Source organism: Dermacentor andersoni, chromosome 1, assembly GCF_023375885.2.
Source record: "Dermacentor andersoni chromosome 1, qqDerAnde1_hic_scaffold, whole genome shotgun sequence".
Classification (NCBI taxonomy): domain Eukaryota; kingdom Metazoa; phylum Arthropoda; class Arachnida; order Ixodida; family Ixodidae; genus Dermacentor; species Dermacentor andersoni.
Genome location: NC_092814.1, coordinates 75,792,298 through 75,814,542, shown reverse-complemented (window position 1 = coordinate 75,814,542; position 22,245 = coordinate 75,792,298). Strand labels below are relative to the sequence as shown.

General features: G+C 46.1%; 1 protein-coding gene across 2 annotated transcripts in view; it reads right to left on the bottom strand.

Annotated features, from left to right (window-relative positions):
• LOC126546260 (T-cell leukemia homeobox protein 3-like) overlaps positions 1–21,825 on the bottom strand; it is a 79,646-nt gene extending 57,821 nt beyond the window's left edge. The window contains exon 1 of one of the 2 annotated variants that reach the window (XM_050194410.3): positions 21,376–21,825. In XM_050194410.3, coding sequence (XP_050050367.1) covers positions 21,376–21,745 — 370 coding nt within the window. In that variant the 5' untranslated portion in view covers positions 21,746–21,825. The remainder of the gene's footprint in view (positions 1–21,375) is intronic. The other variant, XM_050194411.3, reaches the window with a different exon arrangement.
• Positions 21,826–22,245: the final 420 nt, after the last annotated feature.

Here is a 22,245-nt window from a genome sequence, read left to right as displayed (position 1 = left end):
AGTTGCATGTGTTGAATTTTGGTGCTTTAATATTAAATTTAAGCACGCTGTTTTCGGTAACGATAAGCCCGTTTGCATCTTGCTGCCGTAAATTATATTTGAATCCCAGCAAGAATGAAACGAAGCAATATGTCGAAAAGGTAAAAACATAAAATAAAAAATAATAAAAAAAATAAAAAAGAAGGTTGTCGTAAGGATGGAATAATCTCGCAGAGTTCCAAGCTTTCTATGTGATAGTTTTCTTGAACATCTTATAAAGGCCGCATTTAACTTAATTATGTTTCTGAACATTCTAATATTTTCATCGGCTTACCTATACATCTATAGCTGTATGGCGAAGCCTACGATAGCGACGTGTAATGTAAAACGTTTTCGCAGCCTAAGTGCGGTGCCGGAAGTCGAGAAGTGAGCTTTGAAATTAGGGTACGACTTCTCATACATCTCAGACTTCGCGCCTAGGTCACTATAGAAACTTGGCTCTTTTGTGACTTCCTTGTTCCGTAGACATGTGCGAGCAGTTGTAAGACCACGAACGCAGGAAGTGTGCATTTCAGATAAACAAGTTAAGTGATTGTAGACTGAAAGTGATAATAGGCATGATGTGGCTCCTGCATTATATTTTTCACGCGAATTAAAGATCTCAACGCTATAGTACGATCCCATCAGTTCCACGTGCTGCGAAGAGTATGGCGCATTGGAGTTGACTTGGCTCTACGAAGTGCATTCATTCGTCTGTTGGATAGAGGACGGCACGCTATGACGGAAGACCGACAACGTCCTGCTTCCCAACATACGAGTTGTGTATACATCCGTAATTAGTGCTCAGCAACCGAAGCCCATCGCTCAGTCGGTGGACGATTACCTCTCCAGCGACTTCCTCCATTGTGCCTTTTCTGGGTTGATGCCCATCAACACCTGCCTTGCGTGCCGAACATACGCATTCCGTGGGACCACAATGGCGCTGTTGATAAATGTACGCTGCCTTTCCTCCATGTACAGCTCCACCAATATATTGCCTATATACCTCACCTCGTTTATGGCAATGACGCGTTCAGCTTCCCAGAGCCAAATACATGTAATTATGCTCAATTTTATTCTGTACCATGCATGTTTTGGCATTACGAACAACCACACACGTGTCGCAAGTGATGTTGGCAGTGGAAAACTTACGGTGTTATGCACGAAGGAATCTGCAATGGCATCGCTGGATATACCTACACCGTACGCAAAGGTTTTATCTGTTGTTGCGCTGAATCACTTCTTCAATAAATTGTTGATCGCCGCTAGGCGGGCAACCGGTTCGCTTGCACGTGCATGGTTTACATGCAACCAGAGCAATAAAATAACGTATTAAGGGCAGAAAATCTTCAGGCGCATTTCGTATGCGCCGGGAGAATAAGGAAAACGCCTGCGTCGGCGAGCTAAATTTCTTTTTTCGAGGAACCCGAGTCGCAGATCTTTGATTGCGCCGTGCTCAGCAGCTGGCTTACTATAGCTGCTAAAGACTAAGTAGCTGATGACAAGATAAATCCATCGTACGATTCCCATCAGTCGCGCGGCACAGAGCTCTGCTCCACGGACACGTCAGCACGCACCAATTTGCAACGCGCTTATCGGCAGCGGTATACATATATGTACTACATACACACTAAAACCGCACGAGACCTGTCCTAACACTTTACGTGCGACGCGACTCGCCGCGTGCACATCTCGCGAAGCACGATGCTATATATACTGAGCCTCGAGCGCCGGATGACGCGAGGAAAAGCGGGACCAAATGTATCCGTTTTCTGTTTTTGCGCACCGCGCATTCTTCTCCAACTCCAATAAACTGCCGCACACGCCTCTCGAGCATGAGGCACGGCAAAAGGGCCGCCATGCCTGGAAATTGCGGCCCGTGATGACCGCCGCGCGCGGCCGGCCGGCCATGCGAAGGCTCCTCGCGCGAGCGCGTGTCCGCGATCAGGACACGAGCGTTGACGCTGCAATGCGTTGCAAGCGAGCGAGCACGAACGAACGCACGGCTGGCGGGTGTGCTACCCGCGGCAGCCGGCTGCGCATGCCTCGAGCCAAACGCTCGCATCGATTATTGTCAGGTCGTAAAAAGGCATTCACGTCCTCGGCGAACATTAGTCGCCGCCCGCAGCAGAACCGACGATCTTTGTCTCTTGTTTCTGTGCCACGCTCAAAACGCGGGGGAAACGAGGCTTTAACTCCGCAAGATATCGATACGCTCGCAATGCGCCGCCGTCGACGCGCGCGCTCGTCCTTGGCGAACCTTAAAGGCTTTCTCGTTTTGCCGACTGGCAACATTTGCGTGTTTATTTAATCTTCCTACGCATGACCACTTTCCTTGACAGAGTGCGCTCGCGGCAACAAGAGGGAGGGCTTCAAATGGTCGCTAATTGTCTGCCAACACGAAACGCCGGGCGATAGCTACACGCCGCGGTCGCCCTTTGCGCTCTATAGCCGCTGCGTCAAGTCATTTAGAGACTCTTTCTTTTTTTTTCTCCCACTTGTTCCTAGACGGCAGCCTAACTGCCACCCGTTCTACACTTGTTTTCCTTGCGACCCTATGCACGTTTTCTCTTATCTTCAGAGTCTGCACGTGTAATGGGCGCTTTTAGCAGGCCTGAAGCGACGACATCCCGGATGAGTTCGCAGACGTCATTGTGTACTGGGCATCAAAAGATTCCTACACCTTTGCGCTCGTGCGATGAAACACCTCGGTCGTTTACTGAAAAAGCATTTCAACAACTACGCGCACGTGCATACCCACGGAGAGGGAAATGACGACGGAGTCACTTTGCCTTATCTAATAAAACCCCTCTCCTCTCATTATGCGGCGTGTTGAAGCCAAGCTCTCCATTTTCGATAATAGCCAAAGTATTTGCCCTCATGCCCACTTGTTTCTTCCTTGCCGAGCCGTCGCCGTGACTCGGTGCCAGTGGCGTTATGCTGTGAAGAGGTGGCGAGTTCGATTACCGGCTGCAGCGACCGCAAGTGAATGGAGGTGAAATGCAAGAACGCTCACGTGCGTGGATTTTGGTGCGCATTTAAGAACCCTAGGTAATGAAAATCAATCCGGAGCCCCTCCACAATGGCGTCTCTCGTAGGCCTGCAGTGTTGCTTTGAGACGTTAAACCCCACGAATCAATCAATCTCTCTTGCTGTTTCTTTCGTTACCTGTGAAGGTGAGGAATGAAAAATATGTTCACTCAACGCCTGTCTTGGAAATGGGCGAACGATGTGAAAATTATGAGCAGAGGCGTGGGGTTGCAAAACAAAAAACAAACTCATGCTAGTGTATTCTCGCCCGGCGCGATCTCAGTCGTGCTGAATGGTCCTGCATTATTTTTTATCAACAGACATGGACAATGTAGATACGTTTCGCGAAATCCCCGCGTTCCTAGACCTAAAGCACAGAACTGGTGGTCTGTGAGAATATCAGAGCGAGTGCCAACGAACGGAAGCCCAGTGCAAGGCTGCAAAGGATGAGATGGAGTTATGAGATCAGGAAATTTGCAGGGATAGGACGGAGACTGCTGACGCAGGACAGGGGTAACTGGAGGTCACTTTGAGGGGCCTTCGTCTCTCAGCAGACTAGACTGACTGTCGTACGTTAGTGCTGTTGATGATAATGATGACGATGGCGGCCCCACCTCGTCGCGACGCAGCTGTTTGTTTGCCTTTTCCTTGCTTTCCCTCGCCAGTCGTCACCAAAGACGCGCACAGTCCGGCTATACCCAAACAGAAGGTCTGCATGTTTTGAGCCGTAACGTTACACGGCCATGCCTTATAGGAGCCATGCGATCGCGCTGAGCGTCGCCCGCGTACCCCATTGAAGTGTACGGACTGCCGGACTACCCTTGTTACGTCACAGCTCAACGCGTGCTGGCTTCTGATATCAAAGAGGTGATGGCTCAGTCAGTCCCTCTGCCTGTTCTACGCTCACCCGTGGTGCGCCTTTCGTTGTAACTTGGGCCGGCATAATGTAACGATGCCATACACATTCTATTCCTTTATCGCGCTTCGTCAATGGTCGAAGCGGTTCTCCGCCCACGTTATCACCTGAATCGGCTGGTCGTCAGCTGTGGATGATTATAGAGTAGAATAGAATCGAGCGAAAAGAATCCTCACATATACCGTGGCCTAGTTTTTCGTGTATGCATCTGCGGATCAGACTTGCATGTAACGAAATACAGTTAATCAATTATTTGTCGTCAAATACATATTTTGGTAGTTTTGTAATTAATTTATTAGTTTCTTTACTCGGTAACGCACACTATAAATCGATAACTATCTTTCAGGAAGCAGTTGCATGTAACCAGTTGCTTTATGAGACAAGCCTGTAACAGGCGGCACAGCTTTGAGCACTTACACAGTAGAGCGTCCTGGGTTGTGCCGCGCAGCAGCCTCGCGGATGCCCATTTTTCAGACAGGCAAACTCCGAGCGCTCAGTATTTGTTTCCTCGTGTTAAAGGGACAGCGACAGCTCAGAACTTGAATCGATATAACCCCGCTGATACTTAATAATTCAATGAAATTCGCGAAAAATTACCTTCGGCGCCCCACGTGGCAAAATCATGAAGATGCATAAATGACAGCTCATGTGGCATTGTACTAGTGCACGCGGTTTCTGGTCTTTTATCAGTGCTGAAATGCCGTAGATCTTTTATTATAGGTCATTTCTAACTTAAAATGTGCAGATAAGTCTTTGTATGTAGTGAGTAAAAAAGTGGCGCTGCCTTCGGCTTCGTTTTCGATGAGTTGCAAGAATAACGACGCCAGTACCAACCAGCCATGCCATCTATACTCGTATATTTGGCGAAAAACACGGTACAGATATAAGAAAGGTCTGTACAGCAACATAAGCTTATTGTACCAGCTTGGTATGTTCAAAAGCGAGGTTGAAAAGCTCGACTTATAGGTGGTTAACCACAGTTGCACTCATTCCTATGAAAGCAGAACGAGGGGCGACTTTCACAATTTGTAAAGCGGGCTATCGGCATCGCTCTTACTTCTCAGCGTTGCTGGAGGACGGACTCTTTCTTTTTAAGAGGCTGCTCAGATCGGAAAATTCTGCTTACAAAACATCTACCGCGGGCTTTTGGAAGTAACTGCTGCTGGTGTAACCACTGCCGAGGGTGAGCTTTTCGTTGCGCCATAAAAGAACGGGGTTCTTAAAAATCGGTAGTCAGTCTCTTTAACACTTCCCCGGATGTTGATCAACTATTGGCTATATGGCTCAATAGTGATGGCCACTTCTGACGTTGATTTTATTAAATCACCTATAGGACAGATTTTTCACCGGGAGCCCCTATTCCGAGCACCAGCAACAATAATGAAGCGCTGCGCTTCATAGAGGACCCAAACGTGATCATCGTGTCATTGAGTGACCACGAATTTTTTTGCAAGGTTTTTCTTAGAACACCACTGTTACTTCTTGCGCACACATCGAGCGAGATCTCAGTGTCGCTGCTTGTCGCTGATGATGTCTTCAGAAGAAACCGAAGGAAGATGATCGACGAAAATTTGAAATGTAATCGTTAGTGAAGATAAGTGACGAGTGAAGGGCTGCAGAGGACGCACTGAAAGATCCAGGCTGGATCGCTCTGTTTACTGTATTTATCAACGTTAACAAATGTTGGGACAGAAATAACGTAAAAATAATCAATTGCTTTTTAGTAATTGCTCAGTTACTTTTGTGTGGCAGTAATCGGTCACTGTAATCAATTACATTTTTGAATGAAGTGATCGGTTACCTTCTTTTTCTTTGTAACGTGCACAAGTATGCTGCGAACGCGCTCCGCCGTGCAGTTTACACATCTGCCAGTGCCAATGGCGCTTGTGTTGCTTAATGAAGCGCGTGTGTGAATCTTTACGCCAAAGACACGACAAAACAAAACAGAGAGCTCGGGTGTGGTGCGCCCATTAACTCTTGGCCTCTTACAGCTCTTCACTCCTTGCACGGACAAGCGGTCCTAACTGCGCTCCTCATGCTGTAACATCAGGAGCCTTTGGAGGCTTGGCGGGATCCTTAATGGATAAGTGAGCATATGGGATTCTTGTCGAGTGATAGGATTCAACTCGTGCGAATGTAATGAGCCTGAGCATCTGCAGCGAGGAAACCGTAATTTGACTTTTTCTTTAACACCGATACTGGAATCTGGATTAACTCTGACCACAAGGGGATCTTTAACGTGCCCCCAATGCAGCTGCGTATTCTAGCGTGGGTCAGCACGCGATGTCATCATCAAAATAAGAATCTATCTTTGGTGGGCATGGCTGAGGAGACCTTTGTGACGGGAGTCCACGATAGTTACGGCGGCCGCATTTCGATGGGGGCGAAATGCGAAAACACCCGTGTACTTAGATTTAGGTACACGTTAAAGAACCCCAGGTGGTCGAAATTTCCGGAGTCCCCCACTACGGCGTGCCTCATAATCAGAGAGTGCTTTTGGCACGTAAAACCCCATAATTTAATTTTTCGTCCATGATAGTTCATGCTTCTGTTCCCATTTGGGACATACACTGGAGGGAAACTCTTAAAAAACAGCCAATTCCGCGATGACGTGGCCCTCTTATAAGGCATCAAGAACATCGTTGTGCAGATGGCATTTATTCGTTCATCAATGAGAGCTACTCGATGGTGCTCGATCTCCAGGTTTACAACATTCGGAAGGCGTACGATGTTTTAAAACTAAACTTAAACGTCCTGAATACCGTCTTCCAAAAAGTGCCTCAAAAACATTCTGATTCTGACTTCGTTAGAAATGTGCCGTTTCCATTCTGGAATCGACATCAGGAGTCCAAAAAGGTATCTCTCCCTGTCAGCATTTATATTCCCATGTACTCAGCCAGTATATAGTGCGTATCATTGGTATTACTTAGGCCAAAAAAAATTTCTTTTCTTTGTGCAGTATTTCTCTGTGTGCATTTGTTTACATCATGCATGTTCCAAAATGCGCGGCGTGATCTTTTTTCTGACTTGGTTTGGTATTTTGGCGAGTGTTTTGTTGATTACAAACAGTTTCAGCTGGTTTACACTGCGTTCACATAGACATAATTAGATCTTGCATCGTCGTTGTCACTTTAGCAGGAATTATGTGCAGTCTAAACCGATTTGAAATAGCGCTTATAGGGTCACATTGTGCTGGCGATTGTTCAATAACCGGCTGGCAAAGTTTGGGAGGAAAAGTGTTCCATGCACGGAAAATTAAGTGTCGCTACTTATTGTAAGATAAATATTTTCTTTCGCTCCACTTTCCGTTTGTTTCATTGTATTTGACGAGGAACTTAATAAAGTTGGCGATATAATAAACACGGACCAATTAACAGTTTGCAGCAAAATTAATCTTGAGTTCGTGTGAGTGTGTGTGTGTGTGTGTCTGTCTGTGTGTGTGCGTGCGTGCGTGCGTGCGTGCGTGCGTGCGCATGCTTTTCATGATAATAAAGCTTGCGCCACGAACTCTTTGAACATTGTGATTGGTATGGAACATAGCGCTTGCAATCTAAAACGGCTAACTTCAACATAGTTTAGTACACGAGACGGTCATCCGCGATTGAACCTTTCCAAGTTGTATACAAATAAAAAAAAAAACTTGATTACTTGCAGTCAGCTTGAATCACATTCATTTTGCTTGGTTTCATCAAAAGCGAATGTAATTAAGTTTCAACCTTAAATAGGAGAGTAAATCTGCCCTCCTGAAAAGGCAGAAATTATTATTATTATTATTATTATTATTATTATTATTATTATTATTATTATTATTATTATTACTTGTTTTGAAAAAGTGTATACATTTAACAGGAAAAGGAAAGCGAGGAGCAGGCTGGCAACTGTCACCGGAAGGGGCACAACGCCTGCCTACTCTTCAGAAGGAAGGTGACAGCAACACAGAAATGGAATATAGGAAGGGGCGGAGGAAAGAGGAAAGAAAGAGTAACAGGACAAATCTAAAACAATAAAGTAGAACAGACAGTGCAGATCGCACACAGTAGGGCCGGTCACTGAAGGTCACGCAACGACAGAATGGTAAATAGAAGAAATAGTACCGACGCTTGCAACATGGACCTAAGTTAGTTAATTCTAGAAAAGTAAGTAGAGCGCGATGTGCCTGATCGCGTCGAGACGAACAACCACTGGGGTACAAACATTCGTCGAATGTCGTACACCGCAGGTCAAGGAGTTGATAGTCCCTCACTAGCGACATGCGTTGCGTACTGAAAGCTGGACACTCCCATATCACGTGCTGAAGTGTCTCGCAGCAGCCGCAAGACGTACACGACGGACTGACCACACGTTCTTGTCTGTATAAACGTTCGCGCACGTTCACGCAGCCAACCCTCAGCTTGAGTAGTTGAGCAATTAAATACGTATTGAACGCAGTCAATATTGTTTTCTTTTATGCGTAGGTGTCGTACTGATTTGCAAGTACGATATAGCTATCGTTTGCGTTGAGAATTAGTAGGCAGCCTTTTAATGATTTACTGTTCCCCAATTAATCCTTTTTATGGCAGCCTATAAAGCACAGGAACCACTCTTTCCGCAACGGCTAATTAGGACCGGAGTCGATATTTCTCTTCTTTTTTTTTCCTGCTTTCTCGGGACAGTGCCTTGTTCGTCAGTACAGATCGCGTTTACTGTCCTTTCTTTAGACACATGCGATGACGGGTCGAGAACCGAGAATTGCAGAGTAACGGTGCCATGTTCGGCAGGTATCCAAACGTTTTTTTCTTCTGCAATATGTACAAGCTGACGCGAACGCAAAGCTACTCTTGTCTGTCTGTTATTTTCTTCATTTTGGGTTTTTGTGCCCCTCAAATTTTTCCAAGGCGTCGGGCGAGCCGGAAAAATTCCTTCGGTGCCAAAGGCCTCCAGGGGTTTTGCTAGCTGCCGTTTCGAAAGGAACGCGTGCTTCCCCGCTTTCTGTTTTGCGTGGTGAGATGAGAGACATGGAACACTTTCTCTGGCTCTGCCTGCTGCAGAATAAAAGGAAGCAGTTGCTTGACTGCCTTCGGAGGCGAGGCTTCCCTAACGTGAGTATCACAGATGTCGCGTTTATCGACCCACCCGAAGGGACATAGTTTTACACCTTCTGATCTCCTCCGAGACACTGATTTGATGCACTTTTGGCGAAACCCTGTGTTAGAAAACTTGGACGACGCTTAAGCTTCGCCTTTAAGAATGCAACCCAATAGCGTTCAAAGATCCCTGATTGCTTCTCACGCTTCCCGGCAACTACAGCTTGTAACCGTAATTTTTACCGGTAAACGCTGGTGGCGAACGCTGCGCACGAAGGCGAGCTTTCTGGTAGAAACGCGGCCTCTTTCGTGGGCCGATCCCGGAGGTAGTGCACATCCGCTCAAAAAAAAAAAAAAAAAATTACATAATTTTTCATGTTTCTGTTAAAAGGTTTCGCACTGCTAATATTTAACTCGAGAAGATTTAACTTAAAAGGCATGCGCTGTCGGTGTTTTGATTCGTGACATTTGTTTGTGGGCTCTGATTCTCAAAATACCGAGGAATAACTTTGTCGATAATGTAAGAGAACGTATGAGCAACTTTAGTGACAGAATGGTGTCCCAATATAACCCGCATATACCGCATGTCATACAGCAGGGCGTGGCATATACATATACCTAAATGTATGCGGCATTTTTCGCTCACGGACAACTCCGCCGACACCGACACAGCATTTTCGGCGACACGACGCCCTTAACGCTATCGCGTTAAAACGTCAGGGTTGCTCAGGCGGAACGATTGTCGGCGCAGCACGCCATGCTAAACCCGCCTGCTGGCGCACAGCCACAAACACTATAGGGCAGAAAAGCCCAAGCTAGATATAACGTGTGAGAACGAGGTAGGGAATAAAGCTGAGAATGATAACTTGAGAAAAAAAAAAGGCAGAACAGTTGGAAAGCTTGAGGCGACCAGTGGTGGTATAGCGAGCTCTTGGAGGTTTTTAGAGGAAACCACGACCGAAACTTGTACAGTTGATGAAGTCGATAACCTGTCGCTGCTTAGAAGTGTCAGGCACGGCTCCTAAAGAGCTTTTGATAATCTACCTGATGAATTACTTTCTAACAGCGGAATCTTTTTATTTCCAAACACAATTACTTCTCCAAGCTTTTGTTTAAACTAATGGCCAAATGGCGGCGCTGGTTGTCATTCATATTAAGGTGAAGTTCGAACAACGTACAGCTAGCGTTTGACAACTGCAGACGCCATGCCGTCACGGAAACCACTTCGATGTTGTCTTCCAAATTGTCTGAGGAACAAGCCGCGTACATGACCGCTTTGTTAAAAGTTGACGATGCCACCATTACGCTGACATACCGGTTGCAGGAAAGATGAGTCAGCACTTTTCAAAACTGCTCGAAAGGCATGTGTTACTAAAAGAGAGCAACGATCAAAAATGTGAACCTAAGCCACAAGCTTCCAAGCACGGTAAGACTTCTCAGAACTTCCCTCTTCTACATAAGTCCAGATGGTCAATGACGCTAGGCGTAATTTAGAGACAGCGGAATAATTAAAAGGAAACAGCCTACATATATAGTAAGAGTATAAATGCGCAATCTGGTAAGTACAAATTAAGTCGAGTTGCACTTAGTGCACGACTGTGACCATACCCGTTTCATTCGGCTTTGATTAGGGCTATAGTGCTGTTCATCGAGGCCTTGTCTTTCACCGTCAAATGCGACCACGGACAATAAAGTCACGTTATAACAATACATCATAAGGAAACGACAGTTAAAATAAGAAAAAGCTCTAGGCAGTTATAGCTTCATTGCTATTTCGCTGTAACAAGCTTGTGCAGATGAAGAAACTGGCGACAACCCTGCATGGCTAGAGACACTCAGCAGTATTATACGTACACCCGGCGACAAAATATTACGGGCCATGAAATCTGAGAAAAAGCTGAATATCTCCGCAAGCTCAAAACGAAGTCTGGTATTAGCATTTCGGACCTCGACTAGAATATGCTAACAACGTTGTCTTGTGCAGTTTTACTGGCTACTGCTACAGGCTACTCGGGCATTGAACGTTTTCGGAGATCCCGTGGTCCATAAACTTTTGTCGCCGGGTGTACATATAGCGCAGTTAAATACTTGAGATCGTGGGCATTTTTAGCCACCTGGTTACTTCATTTTTTTTTCCTAAGCAGCTATCATTGACAATGTGCTGTTAAGTGGAAGAAACCAAAAAACCGCCTTTGGCATGCTGTCTTTTGATGATGCACGCTTACACGCCGCTGCTCAGGGCGAGTTGACAAGTGGCTTGACTGAGCTGATTAGCCCTAAGACCTTGCGATGCAGGAGGCACGTCACGGCTTGTCAGCGCTCGTCGCTTCAAAGAGCTATTACCGCCTTGTTTCTTCACGAGAGCGTTCCCAATTTTCTCACGCGCGGGAAGGGTTACGCAGTCAGATCTCATATGGCACCGCTTCGCGGCAAGGCAAAGCCGTCTGAACACTGAATTAATCACTGCTTGAGTCGGGCGTCTGCGCTTATGAGGGATGCGCGGGGACAAAATGGGGATTTGTTTCCAAGGGAGGCCCACGCGCGTATACATATATCTCTGGATCTTGTGCTACGCCCGTAGCTATCTTGACGCCAAATATGTCCATTAAAACGTAGTACTAAATTCTGGACAATATTGTTCAATTTGTCGCTACGTCAACAACAAACAGATAAGCATACAAAAGGTATAGATAAGCAAGTGTAGACTGGATCGAGCGTTGGCTGTGAAGGTGATATAAGAAATGCGTCGGGGGCATAAAAGAAATTCACATAAATTTCCCTTTAAACTAAGCAAAACAGAGGTCCACTCGAAGTCTTCATCTTAGAGTGATCAACATGGTCGAACAAGGGATGTCTCGGCAACTGAGCGAACTTTCCGAAAAAATGGACTTGGTTTTGCTCTTACTAAGACAAGATCCCTTGACGAAGACTTGTCGACGAAGACAATTCCCCATTAGAAAAACAAGTCTTTGCAAAGACAAGTTTACAAATACAGGTATGCTTAACGAGTCCCCTTGCCGGAATGTTCGCTCCAGCCTGACCTTTATAGCAAGATAACGCTTGTCACCACTTCGATGCAAACGGCGTAAAACGTTAAAGTGACAAAGTTGCGCACGAAACGTAACACGCATATTTGAACGGGATGCTTCATTTCACATTGTGTACAGACTGTATATGTATAAAATGTTTAACGCGCTCCCTGGTTTCTAAAGTGACTATTCACTTTGACATAACGGGCTTGTGCAACCATCTGTGACTATTAATGCAATTTCTGTAAGACCACGCACGTCAGCGAACTCACCGCAATTTCCTTCTTTCCTTCCCTCCTCTCTCTCTCCCTGTTATCTGTTTTCCCCCGTACCCATTCCCCCGGTGTAGGGTAGCCAACCGGACCTTATTCTGGTTATCCTCCCTGCTTTCTACTTATATCTTTCCCTCCTCCTAGTATATACTCGTGTTTGTCACAGGTCATGCGCCGACTCTACATTAAGCATGACTTCTATAGATTTGCAATTTATGTCAAGAAATTTGCATCTTTGTAAAGTGTATGTAGATTTGATTTGCTCTGATCGATTCTGAAAGATTTCCAAAATTTATATTTGTTTCTATTTGTATTCTTAACTTGTCTAGCGTTTCGTTTTTTTTTTTTTTGCGTGTTTAGTTACAAATTCGGAATAGGGAGCTCTTCAACCAAACTTCCCATAATGTCGCAGTTAATAAATAGCAATAAACGAGTCAATTCAGGTATGTTTTTTTTATAACAATGGCGCCTAACTTCTTAGATTTCTTTAACACAATGTTTAGAGTTGGTGTATGACGCATGAATGCTGATTGTTAATCCCTATCGTTAAAGGCGCATGTGCAATCAATCGCAAAGTTTATCACTGCCTGTCGTGCTCTGAATTAAAACCGAATTTTTTTTTTCTTTCATTTTACTTTCGGTTGCGATATGAACGAATTCTCTCGTAAAGTTAATTACTCGTTGTAAATACTGTCTTTTTCTCTTCTTTTTATTGACATGATAGACGGAGACGATTGCGCACCATTAATTTTGCCGGATTCTGGTGCCATATATTTGTCATGAGGAGAGAGAGAAAGAGATGCTGAGAAAGTGCAAACGTTTGCATAGATGACGGCCTCGCGCGCTCGACCAGATGTATATATAGGAAAGATAAAAGCAAACACGCCGTGAACAAGCAAACAAACAACCGCAGGCTAAGGCGCGACGTACACCCACACGCACGTATAAATGATATATAGTCACATACTTTTGTTAGGCCTCGTAGCCCTTGAGGAGACGATAGGCGCGTTCGTACCGGAAGACGCAGAACGATGCGCTTTCCTTATATATATTATTTGCGTTTACGTTATACTTACGCCTGTACTTAAGGAAGACCTTTTGTCTTGGCTATTTCGTTTTGCGTCCAACTTTCTGCGATTATGCTTCTACGGAAGAGGAAAAAACAAATTAATACATTGACATACGAAATGCAAAGTTTCATTAGTGCATATTTTGATTTTCTCTTACCGGGGACCGCGTGTACATATAACACGCAGCAGAACGCTGTATTGTTGTGCTGTGTAGTACTATTCATGCTGGCCCTAAATTTATTTTTTTCGAGCATTTGCTTGTTTGTTCATTGCTCATCGAATCAAGGAGTTAGACGAAGTCGCAAATATTAAGACGTCCTTGTCCATTCTAGCGCCTATGTCAGTGGAAAAAAAAAAAAAGCTACAAGAAAATGCGGCAGTCTATCGCCTTTTCAAGAGCGCTGTTTGGCTTCCACTGACTTAACCAACTCGAATATAACAAAAAGCGTGTATAGGCACATTCAAGCGGCGGAAACCTGACCCAACTGAAGCTTTCTCGCTCAACTTTAGGCGAGGCCGTTCTGCGAAACAGCTCAATCAGAAAAGAGCGTGCATAGTAGCAGTGGTGTACGCATATCAAGCGAGGAGAGACACTCGCGGCAAGAAATCCTCTACGCGCGGCCACGCGCGCGTTTCTTGTGCGAACATGCGCAGCCCGTATACATTCCGCCATAGCAGCTTGCCTGTGGCGGATGGAATGTGGTCCGTCGTATATACACACACACACGCCTGCATTTTGCAGGCGCCACACGCTGGGCACGGCGCGGTTTACACATGCAACGCATTCAAGTCACTGGAGGAGTGGTGCACGCACTCTGTGGGTCGCTGACAGCACGCGTTCAGCTCGCGGCACAACAGCAGGTGTTCGTCCTATAGAGCTCGGTCGCGCTTGTACGCACACCGCTGCTAGGGGGGCGACGCAGGCAGCGAATGACGCAACCCAATGCGCAGAGAGTGAGCTGGACACAAATTCGTATAAAAAAAGGGGGCTCTGGCGTTAAAGCACGTCTGACCCGCTTTGTAAACAAGAGCCTTTGAAAGCTTGCACACTGCATGTAACGCGATGATGGTTTTGGTTTTTCCCGTCGCTTTATTTTGCGCGGAAATTGCCCCACGTGGCAAGCAGGCGCATACGAAGCTCGTCTGGCAGTAACTGCGGCGATGTTAACCATTCGCTGCATTTCTGTCCGCATACAATGGAGGAAATTGAGACCACTGATGACCGCTCGGAGGATTTTGACGTTCGTTTAGTGTATCGCTCTAGATAACTACAGCCTCCCGAACAAGTGCTCAACGGCAATAAAGATTTGCACAATGACGGATGCAAGTCTTTGCAGACAGGTTGTATATTCGTGAACAAAGGAGCGCAGCGAAGTATACTGTGAAAAGTGAAAAAGCGCCTGCTTATTGAGTAGGATGAAAGTATACAGGCAAAAATAGCGGACGAATGCGTTAACTACATATTCTATCCTTCCTATATAATTATTCGCCGCTTTTAAGCATGTTCTCCCAAAATATTAACCGAAACATCCTTCGATAAAAGTATGCATGTCTGCAAGCTCAATCACCCAATGGAAACAACCAACACCTTTGCTTTTAAAGTTGTCCACAGCATCGCCGCATCTCCATGATGCCACATTCTGCAGCTTGATTATTTCATTATTAGATGACATCTTTTAGTGCCACTTCTATCATTTGATGACTTGGAAGCACACGTGAAGTTTCTTCAAACTTCTGCGCCATGATAATGACCCGTAATACCTTTTTTGAACATTTCCTTGTCGCCCTGCCGAGTCAAGAGGCGCAGATAGCTGCGTTTACGCGTCATATTTGTGATTACCTTGATTCGAGCGCGAATCAGAAAGTCTTTGTCCCTATATTTTATTAGCCAAAATAAGGTACATACAGGTAATTACAAACATACGCACGCTTTACTTACACTATTTTTCCACATAGTCCCCACACAGGTTCAGATGTTTGTCCCATCACAGCACTAAATTTGAGAAATGACGTCAGTCAGCGACGCACGCGGCCTCCTCGAACGCTCATTATCGTGCTCGTCTTCACGGCCTTTTGCGAACTCACAACACCACCACCTCGCACTTCTCAACGCGAGACACCCTTCTCCGTACCTGCATTTCCCTGTGGATTTCAATGAGCGTTCGTCCCTTGCTCCATAGAAAGCGAATCACACTTCGTTGCTCGTACGCCGTGGACGTGTGAAGCACAACCGCCAACAGCTGACAGGAGCGCCGTGCCGCGGAGTTACCGGCAGATAAGGCCGTGCCGGTCCAGGAAAGATCCATCGCTGGTAAGGGATATGTTGACTTCATATTTAGCGCCGTAATTTGGCTAAAAAAAATATAGGGGCAGAGACTTTCTGATTCGCCCTCGTGTATGAACCACCCTCAGAGGCTTTTCTTTTTTAAGACTGCATTTCAACGGAGGCACAATGCAAAAACGGCCATGTATACTGAGATTTCGGCACGCGTTACAAAAGAAATATTGGTGGATATTGGGGCTCATCCGCTCTGATACGCTGCACAAAATTGAGTTAGAAAAGTGTCTAAGTTCCACATATATGTTCCGTGGCAGTATAACGAACGAAAAGGCGAGAGCAAGCAGTTAGTTGTGCAACCTGATGCTACTCGGACCTTTTGCTGCACGACTGTGTTCACTCAGTCAGTTTGTCATTGCTTTTCTTTTTTTTGTATTAATCGTTTTCGCTCAAGTTCACAGCTATATTTGCATTAGAAAAAGGCATAAAAACTATAAGGAAGAAAAAGAAAGGACGAGCTCAGTCACCACATCTTGGTAGACGTGCACACAAAAATTTATTTCCGTCTTTACTATGCAATAGCAACGACGGGCAATCTTCTGGCATGTGCAAAGGCCTATCCATGAAAGCACCTCGTACCTGTTCACCTGTTCACCATTTTATCCGTTCATCCATCAAAAGTGACATGTTCGGCTTTTCAATAGCAAGGCGCTTTGCGTTTAAGGCAGTATTTCACATTTTCCCAAGGAGTTATATAAAAAGGCGGGTACGCAGAGCATATTGTTTAGGATGTTTCTTCTTTTTTTTTGGTACAGCCTCTCTAATAATTCTAAAATTTCTTGCTCGGTTCTGCTCTCTCATAGATCGTTTGCCATTGACAGGCTGAGATGACGCGTATATTCGATTGCTCCTTTTCTTGTATTTATAGGAGGACGCATTAGATAGCCAGTGGAGTGCAATTCAGTTTAAAACTCCGTTCACTCACTCTAAGATGTACTGCGAATGCGATTTTCTGCACGTATTCAAACGTACTAGCTTATACCTATGAATAAAATTAGGTTTGGCAGTATTTTCCATGTTGTCTTTGTTCTTTTTACAGCTGTTCTAGTATATTACTCACAGAAACGAGGGAGAAATACACACATGTATTTCTTTCCTTTTTCTTTTCGTTTTTAAGGGATACGCGTTGCTCCTGCCTTCTATAAATACTGCTGTCGTCAATTAATGACAAAGCTATCCGCAGATCAAGGCTTAGTGTGCTTTTCATGTCCTATGGAAACTTCATTCATGCATGTCAAATACTGAGCGACGAAAATTACTTAGAGAGAACGCGCACGAATTCACAAAAGAAAGAAGTTATATGATACTATAGTGCCTCAGTACAGCTTCGGCAGTCGTTTCTTTCCTTTCTTTTTTCATTTCCTTGTTTTTTTTAGGACATCGATTTCACTGTCCGCTTTTCCTTTCTAGTGAAGCTAAACAAGCAAAAGAGCGTATAGGCGTATACTTGGTTATCTGGGCCAGTTCAATGTAGCGGTTATATTACATCGCTCGATTCTAGCTGTTCTTTGTTATCATACACCGCTCACAACCACCCTATCATTGAGATTACGTAGGCGAAGCTATACTCTGACCACTTACGAAGCTCGGTATGGAAAATAATTGTAATAGAATCGCTACGTTATACTGGCCCTGGTTGCTTACCTTAGTCTGGTTGCATAATCATATAATCATAGATAAGACTTTCTTTAAACTCATCGACGATAAGAAGCTCCTTCTACTTGAATACAGATACAGCTTTTCCGTTAAGGCTGCAAGGATTATTGTTTATCGTCAGAACTTGTTCCTCTGATATGTATAAATATACGAGGTGTTGGTTTCATGCTAAAGTGACGCCTGCGTTTTGTTCTTCTTGATGGTGCCGTCGGCGTTCATATATACTTCAGGAAGCGATCGCTATCGCCATGAACATACGACGAGGCTGCCGTGTGTAACAAAGCTAGCTATCTGACTAAAATTTCTCGCCTTGGTCTTTCAGCGCTTCGGATAGCAACGCGGCGTGCACGCTTCATCTTTCTGATAATGCTATACCTTATAAGCGAGCATTCGCGTAACGAAAGCGGCGTTATATCGAGCAGAGTTCTCGCGAATAGCAGCCCCGCGAGCTGCCGCCGACATGTCAGCAGACACGGCCCCTTTAAGTGCATCTTGCTCGGCGACTGTGATAGCCGCTTTGATTATGGCATAATGACAGCATCAACGGAGAGCACATGGACGGGTGGATTGTAACCTGTGCTTACAGGGGAGCGAATGGGAGGGAGGAAAGGGGGGGGGGGCGAATAAAAGCCGCTCGCTGCTGATGCCTGTATATATATATATATATGTTTGTCGTCCTATAGACGCATGTTGTTTCGCTATTGCGCGAGGAAACCTTTCCTATGTCTGCATTCCTTCACTTCCTTGGAACCTGTCTGTTCACGGTGGAGTTGTGTGATTACAGCTGCACAGATCGTACTTCACATAACGCTATACCGACGCGTCCGCCTGCAGCATTCTCAAATTCAGCTCGCATTATTGCTCAGAACGTGCTGCTGCGCCCGCGTTCACATAATGAATCCTAACTCGATTCATTTCGTGATTTTGGTCTTTGTTAAGCTTCCTTCGCAAGAGATCGATCACGACACGTTAATTCACAAGTCGTGCCAGACAGACCCGGCAGCGTTTGCACACATTTCCCGAAGCTGGTCGCGCGAGTCAACCCATCTCTCGTAGTCGGGTTCAGTCAACCCTAACTAACCCTCCGCCCTCGACCCGTTGGCGTTCACGTTTCACGTAAAACTATAACGACAATATTTTTGACACGACCTCAACTCACCTCGCCTTTTTCGGATTCGTGTAAACGCATAGAGTCAGATGTAAAAAAAAAGAGGGGGAGGGGGTAAGGAAACAGACGTTGTCGACCAAATAGCTGTCTCTTGCAGACAGCGCCTTTAATTAAGGTTTTCATCTTCTATTAATTATATACGCCTAGCACTGTCCCTATAGGTGGTGTCCGATTAGGCTAAATCAAAGTAATTAATTGGCTCCCAATTAATTTTAGACTAGCACTGAATCGTCAATACATAGGCTTTTTTAAAGATATTTAGCCAGCAATGGAACTCGGATGCGGTGGACAAGAATAGAGGCACACACCCATATACTGCTGAGCAGCAGAACACCGCTCACGGCAAGACGTCGCATAGTTAAATTAAACCTTAAGTATTAAAACTTAAAATTTAAGCACATGTAGTCGTGGTTTGGTCTCTGAGATGCGTTATATTTTCGAGATTTGTGATGGCTTTCTAGAGGGGCACGATTTAGTTGCCGGCAAAGCCTATTAAATTTTATATGATAATTCTATCCACTTAGTGAGAAAACGATGGCAACTGCAAAATTTTCATTGCACACCTAAGTACGTGTTCAAATTAGTGATCGTGGCCAAGTGTTCTGTTCTCTGTGGGTATCTAACGATCCAGGTATTACATAATATTTTTTTCGATGCTTTCATCTATAGAATTCTCTGCCGCCAATACATTAGTGAACACTTTTGTGCCATTTGTGTATCTTTATTTTTACGTGTGTTTCCTCCTCCACGCTTGACATTCACGAGTGTTACGACATGCGAGCCACCAGCGGCGCTGCAGCGGCGAGCACTGCGCAACCAAGACTATCGCCGTCATAATTTCAAAAGCTGTGCACTGTTATGACACGCTTGTTATAACACTATCCTATATGGTTGAAACACAACACGTGTAATGCTTTGGCGATAACGTGTTTCGCGCCCGTTTTATTACGCTGTTATGAGTGACTACATAAAGCACGCTGCTGAATCATACACCGAGAAAATTTGCACTGAAGACGTGTACATTTCGCCACCACCGCGACAGCACATCGAAAGCCACGGGCACGTTTGCAAAATAGCGAGGAAAAAAAAATGAAGTCGAAATCCTCCGAGGAGAAACGAGCGGTTCATTTGCTTTGCGGTGCTGCAGTCCAAAAGAACATATAGCGCGAGCTTCGACTGTTGGGCTATAGGTGCTAATTAATTATGCATTGTAACTCAAAGACAGCATGCACGCATGGTGGGTCGGAATGGATGGAAGCATTGTATACAAGACGATGTCATCGATTTTCGTATCTTCTTCCCTTCGCGCGTGCCGCTTTGCACCGTCGTGTACATTTTGATAGGACACACAAATAAGTTGGCAGTAGGACAGACTCTTAAGGATTACAATGACCAACTGGATAAACACTGAAAAATAAGTAGTTGTACACGTCCCATGCGAAATATTCCACACGCACAGGAAAGTAAAACGCTCCTTCAGCAATCTCGTTTCTGTTTGACTTAAAGTTCTTAAGAATTAGACAGATGTTATAGTGGTGTACTTGAAACTGTATATATCGAGGCGTTATGTATACCGTCTGCATTCATATTATAGTGCGAATAGAGTCTTTCAAGCCACATAAATCTGGTTTTCTTTCTCCCTGATGGGACCAATACTTGAACGCTTTGTATATGAGCAGAATAAGTACGTTTGTAATTACTATGTTTGTCCAGGTGGCTTGCAATAAACGTACACTGGGAGGGGTATATGCATATCGTGCATGCCTCCGTAGCGTCACTCGTCTATCTTTTCTTTAAGTCCTGGTAGTTCTTCCTGCATTGTGCATTTCCCATATCCACTTTCCACAGGACAGCATGACCAATTGAATTTCCTTTTGGCTATATTCTTCCTGCCTTTCCTATACTTCCTGTCTCCTGCTTTCTTTAAGGTTTCTGCGTCCTCTATTGTCATGGATGCGCTCTTATACAATGTCAATAAATCGTCAGTGACAATCCAGACCGGACCTCAAGCACGGTACACATGTGCGAAAAGTGCTAGGTTGCAAACATTTCACGCAGCTCTACCGTATTTCCTCGCATCAGGGTAATGTGGTGCGTTAGGCGATTACGCGGTTGCCGTCATACCTTTTCTCTCTCTCTCTTGCTTTGGTTTCCCCTTTCGATGCACTCTTTCATGCTTTATTCTCCGGACGTACGCCAGCTTATAACTGCACGCTGCTATAATTTCTGATGCCGCTTTAAGACTACGGTAACGAGTCATCATACGTGACAAGCTGAAACGTAAACTTAGTGAAATTACTAGTTGCCTCAATTAGTTTGGAAGCGTTTTAGATCGGTTTAGTCGATTAGAACATGAAAGATTTTAGAGTTTCTGGCCAATTAACATCATAGATTTAATCATATATTGTTCTGTTCCGAACACTGCTATTAAGTTAGTCACCGAAACAACGTATAAGCGTCGGTGGCACATACGAAATACAGCTTTCACAACTGTCATTGATGCGACAGTAGTCCCTAGCAGCTGCAAGATATCAGTCTTTCACAAAGTACGTCGGGAAAAGAGAAATCCTTACACTTTGAAATCGTTCACGCATAGTAGAAATATGCCATTCCTGTCGTGCTTGCGACGCCATTTCTCATCGACAGCGCGACACAAAAACGTCATACGATGGTGTGACACAAGGCGTGCCTTTCGTAGCACCGCGCGAGTGTGCCGCAGTGAAGTGACGCGCGCGAGCACGTGCCAAGCGGCGGCGGCGGCCGTGAATGGCAGCCCAGACAGCTGGCATTCACGTCCGGAGCCTGTGTAGCGTACCTTGGAGGCGGTCTTTGACGGCCGGGTGCGTGGGCCCAATCCATGGAAAGGACGGGAACGCCGCCGAGGCTCCCATGGGCGCCGGCCGGTGTGCGGGCACGCGGATCACCGTCCCGTTGGCGCCCAGGTGCAGCGGGCTGAGGTGGGCGGCCGCGACCAGCGCCGGCATCTCGGCGGCCGACACGAGCGGCGGCGAAGGTCCGAGCAGGGCGCTGTCGGGCCGCCGTTCGCTGTCGTCGCCTAGCAGTCGGCTGATGCTGAACGAAAGGCGAGGCTTGTGGTTGGTACCCTCGGCCGAGGGAACGGGCGATGCCGGTGAGCCCGAGCGGCTGCCGTCCGTTGGCTCGGGGCTCGTCATCCTGGCGCTCATCAGGCACGGCTCATGATATCCGCCGGCGACCGGAGCACAGCGCCAAATGGCGAGCCGCCCGCGCGGGCGCCATTAGCATGCCGGGGAGGGATCGCTGCGGAGGAGGCCGCGCCGCCGAAACCTGCCGCCCCGCCTCCGCCGCCGCTCGCTCCGCCCGCGCCCGTCGGCGGCCCTCCAATGGAGCCGCGCTGCCTTCGCCGCTCGCCGGCGGAGATTTAATAACGAGGTCAGACTTCTTGAGCTATTCCTTGGGGCGTCTATCATTTTGGACGCAATATCTGCGGTCGGGCGCGGACGGGCTCCTCATGGCGCGCGAAGCGTCGCCTCTTCTCGGCTGCTCCTCCAATGCTCTGGTCTGGCTCACGCATGGCCGCCTGTGACAGTCCTTGGGAGCGGCAATTCATTACTACATGCGGCCAGGCGTCGCCCTTCGCTCTCGCGTCGTCCAAATTCTTGCGCGCTCCCGCCACCTGTGCCCGAGAGCAACGAGCGGCCTGCCC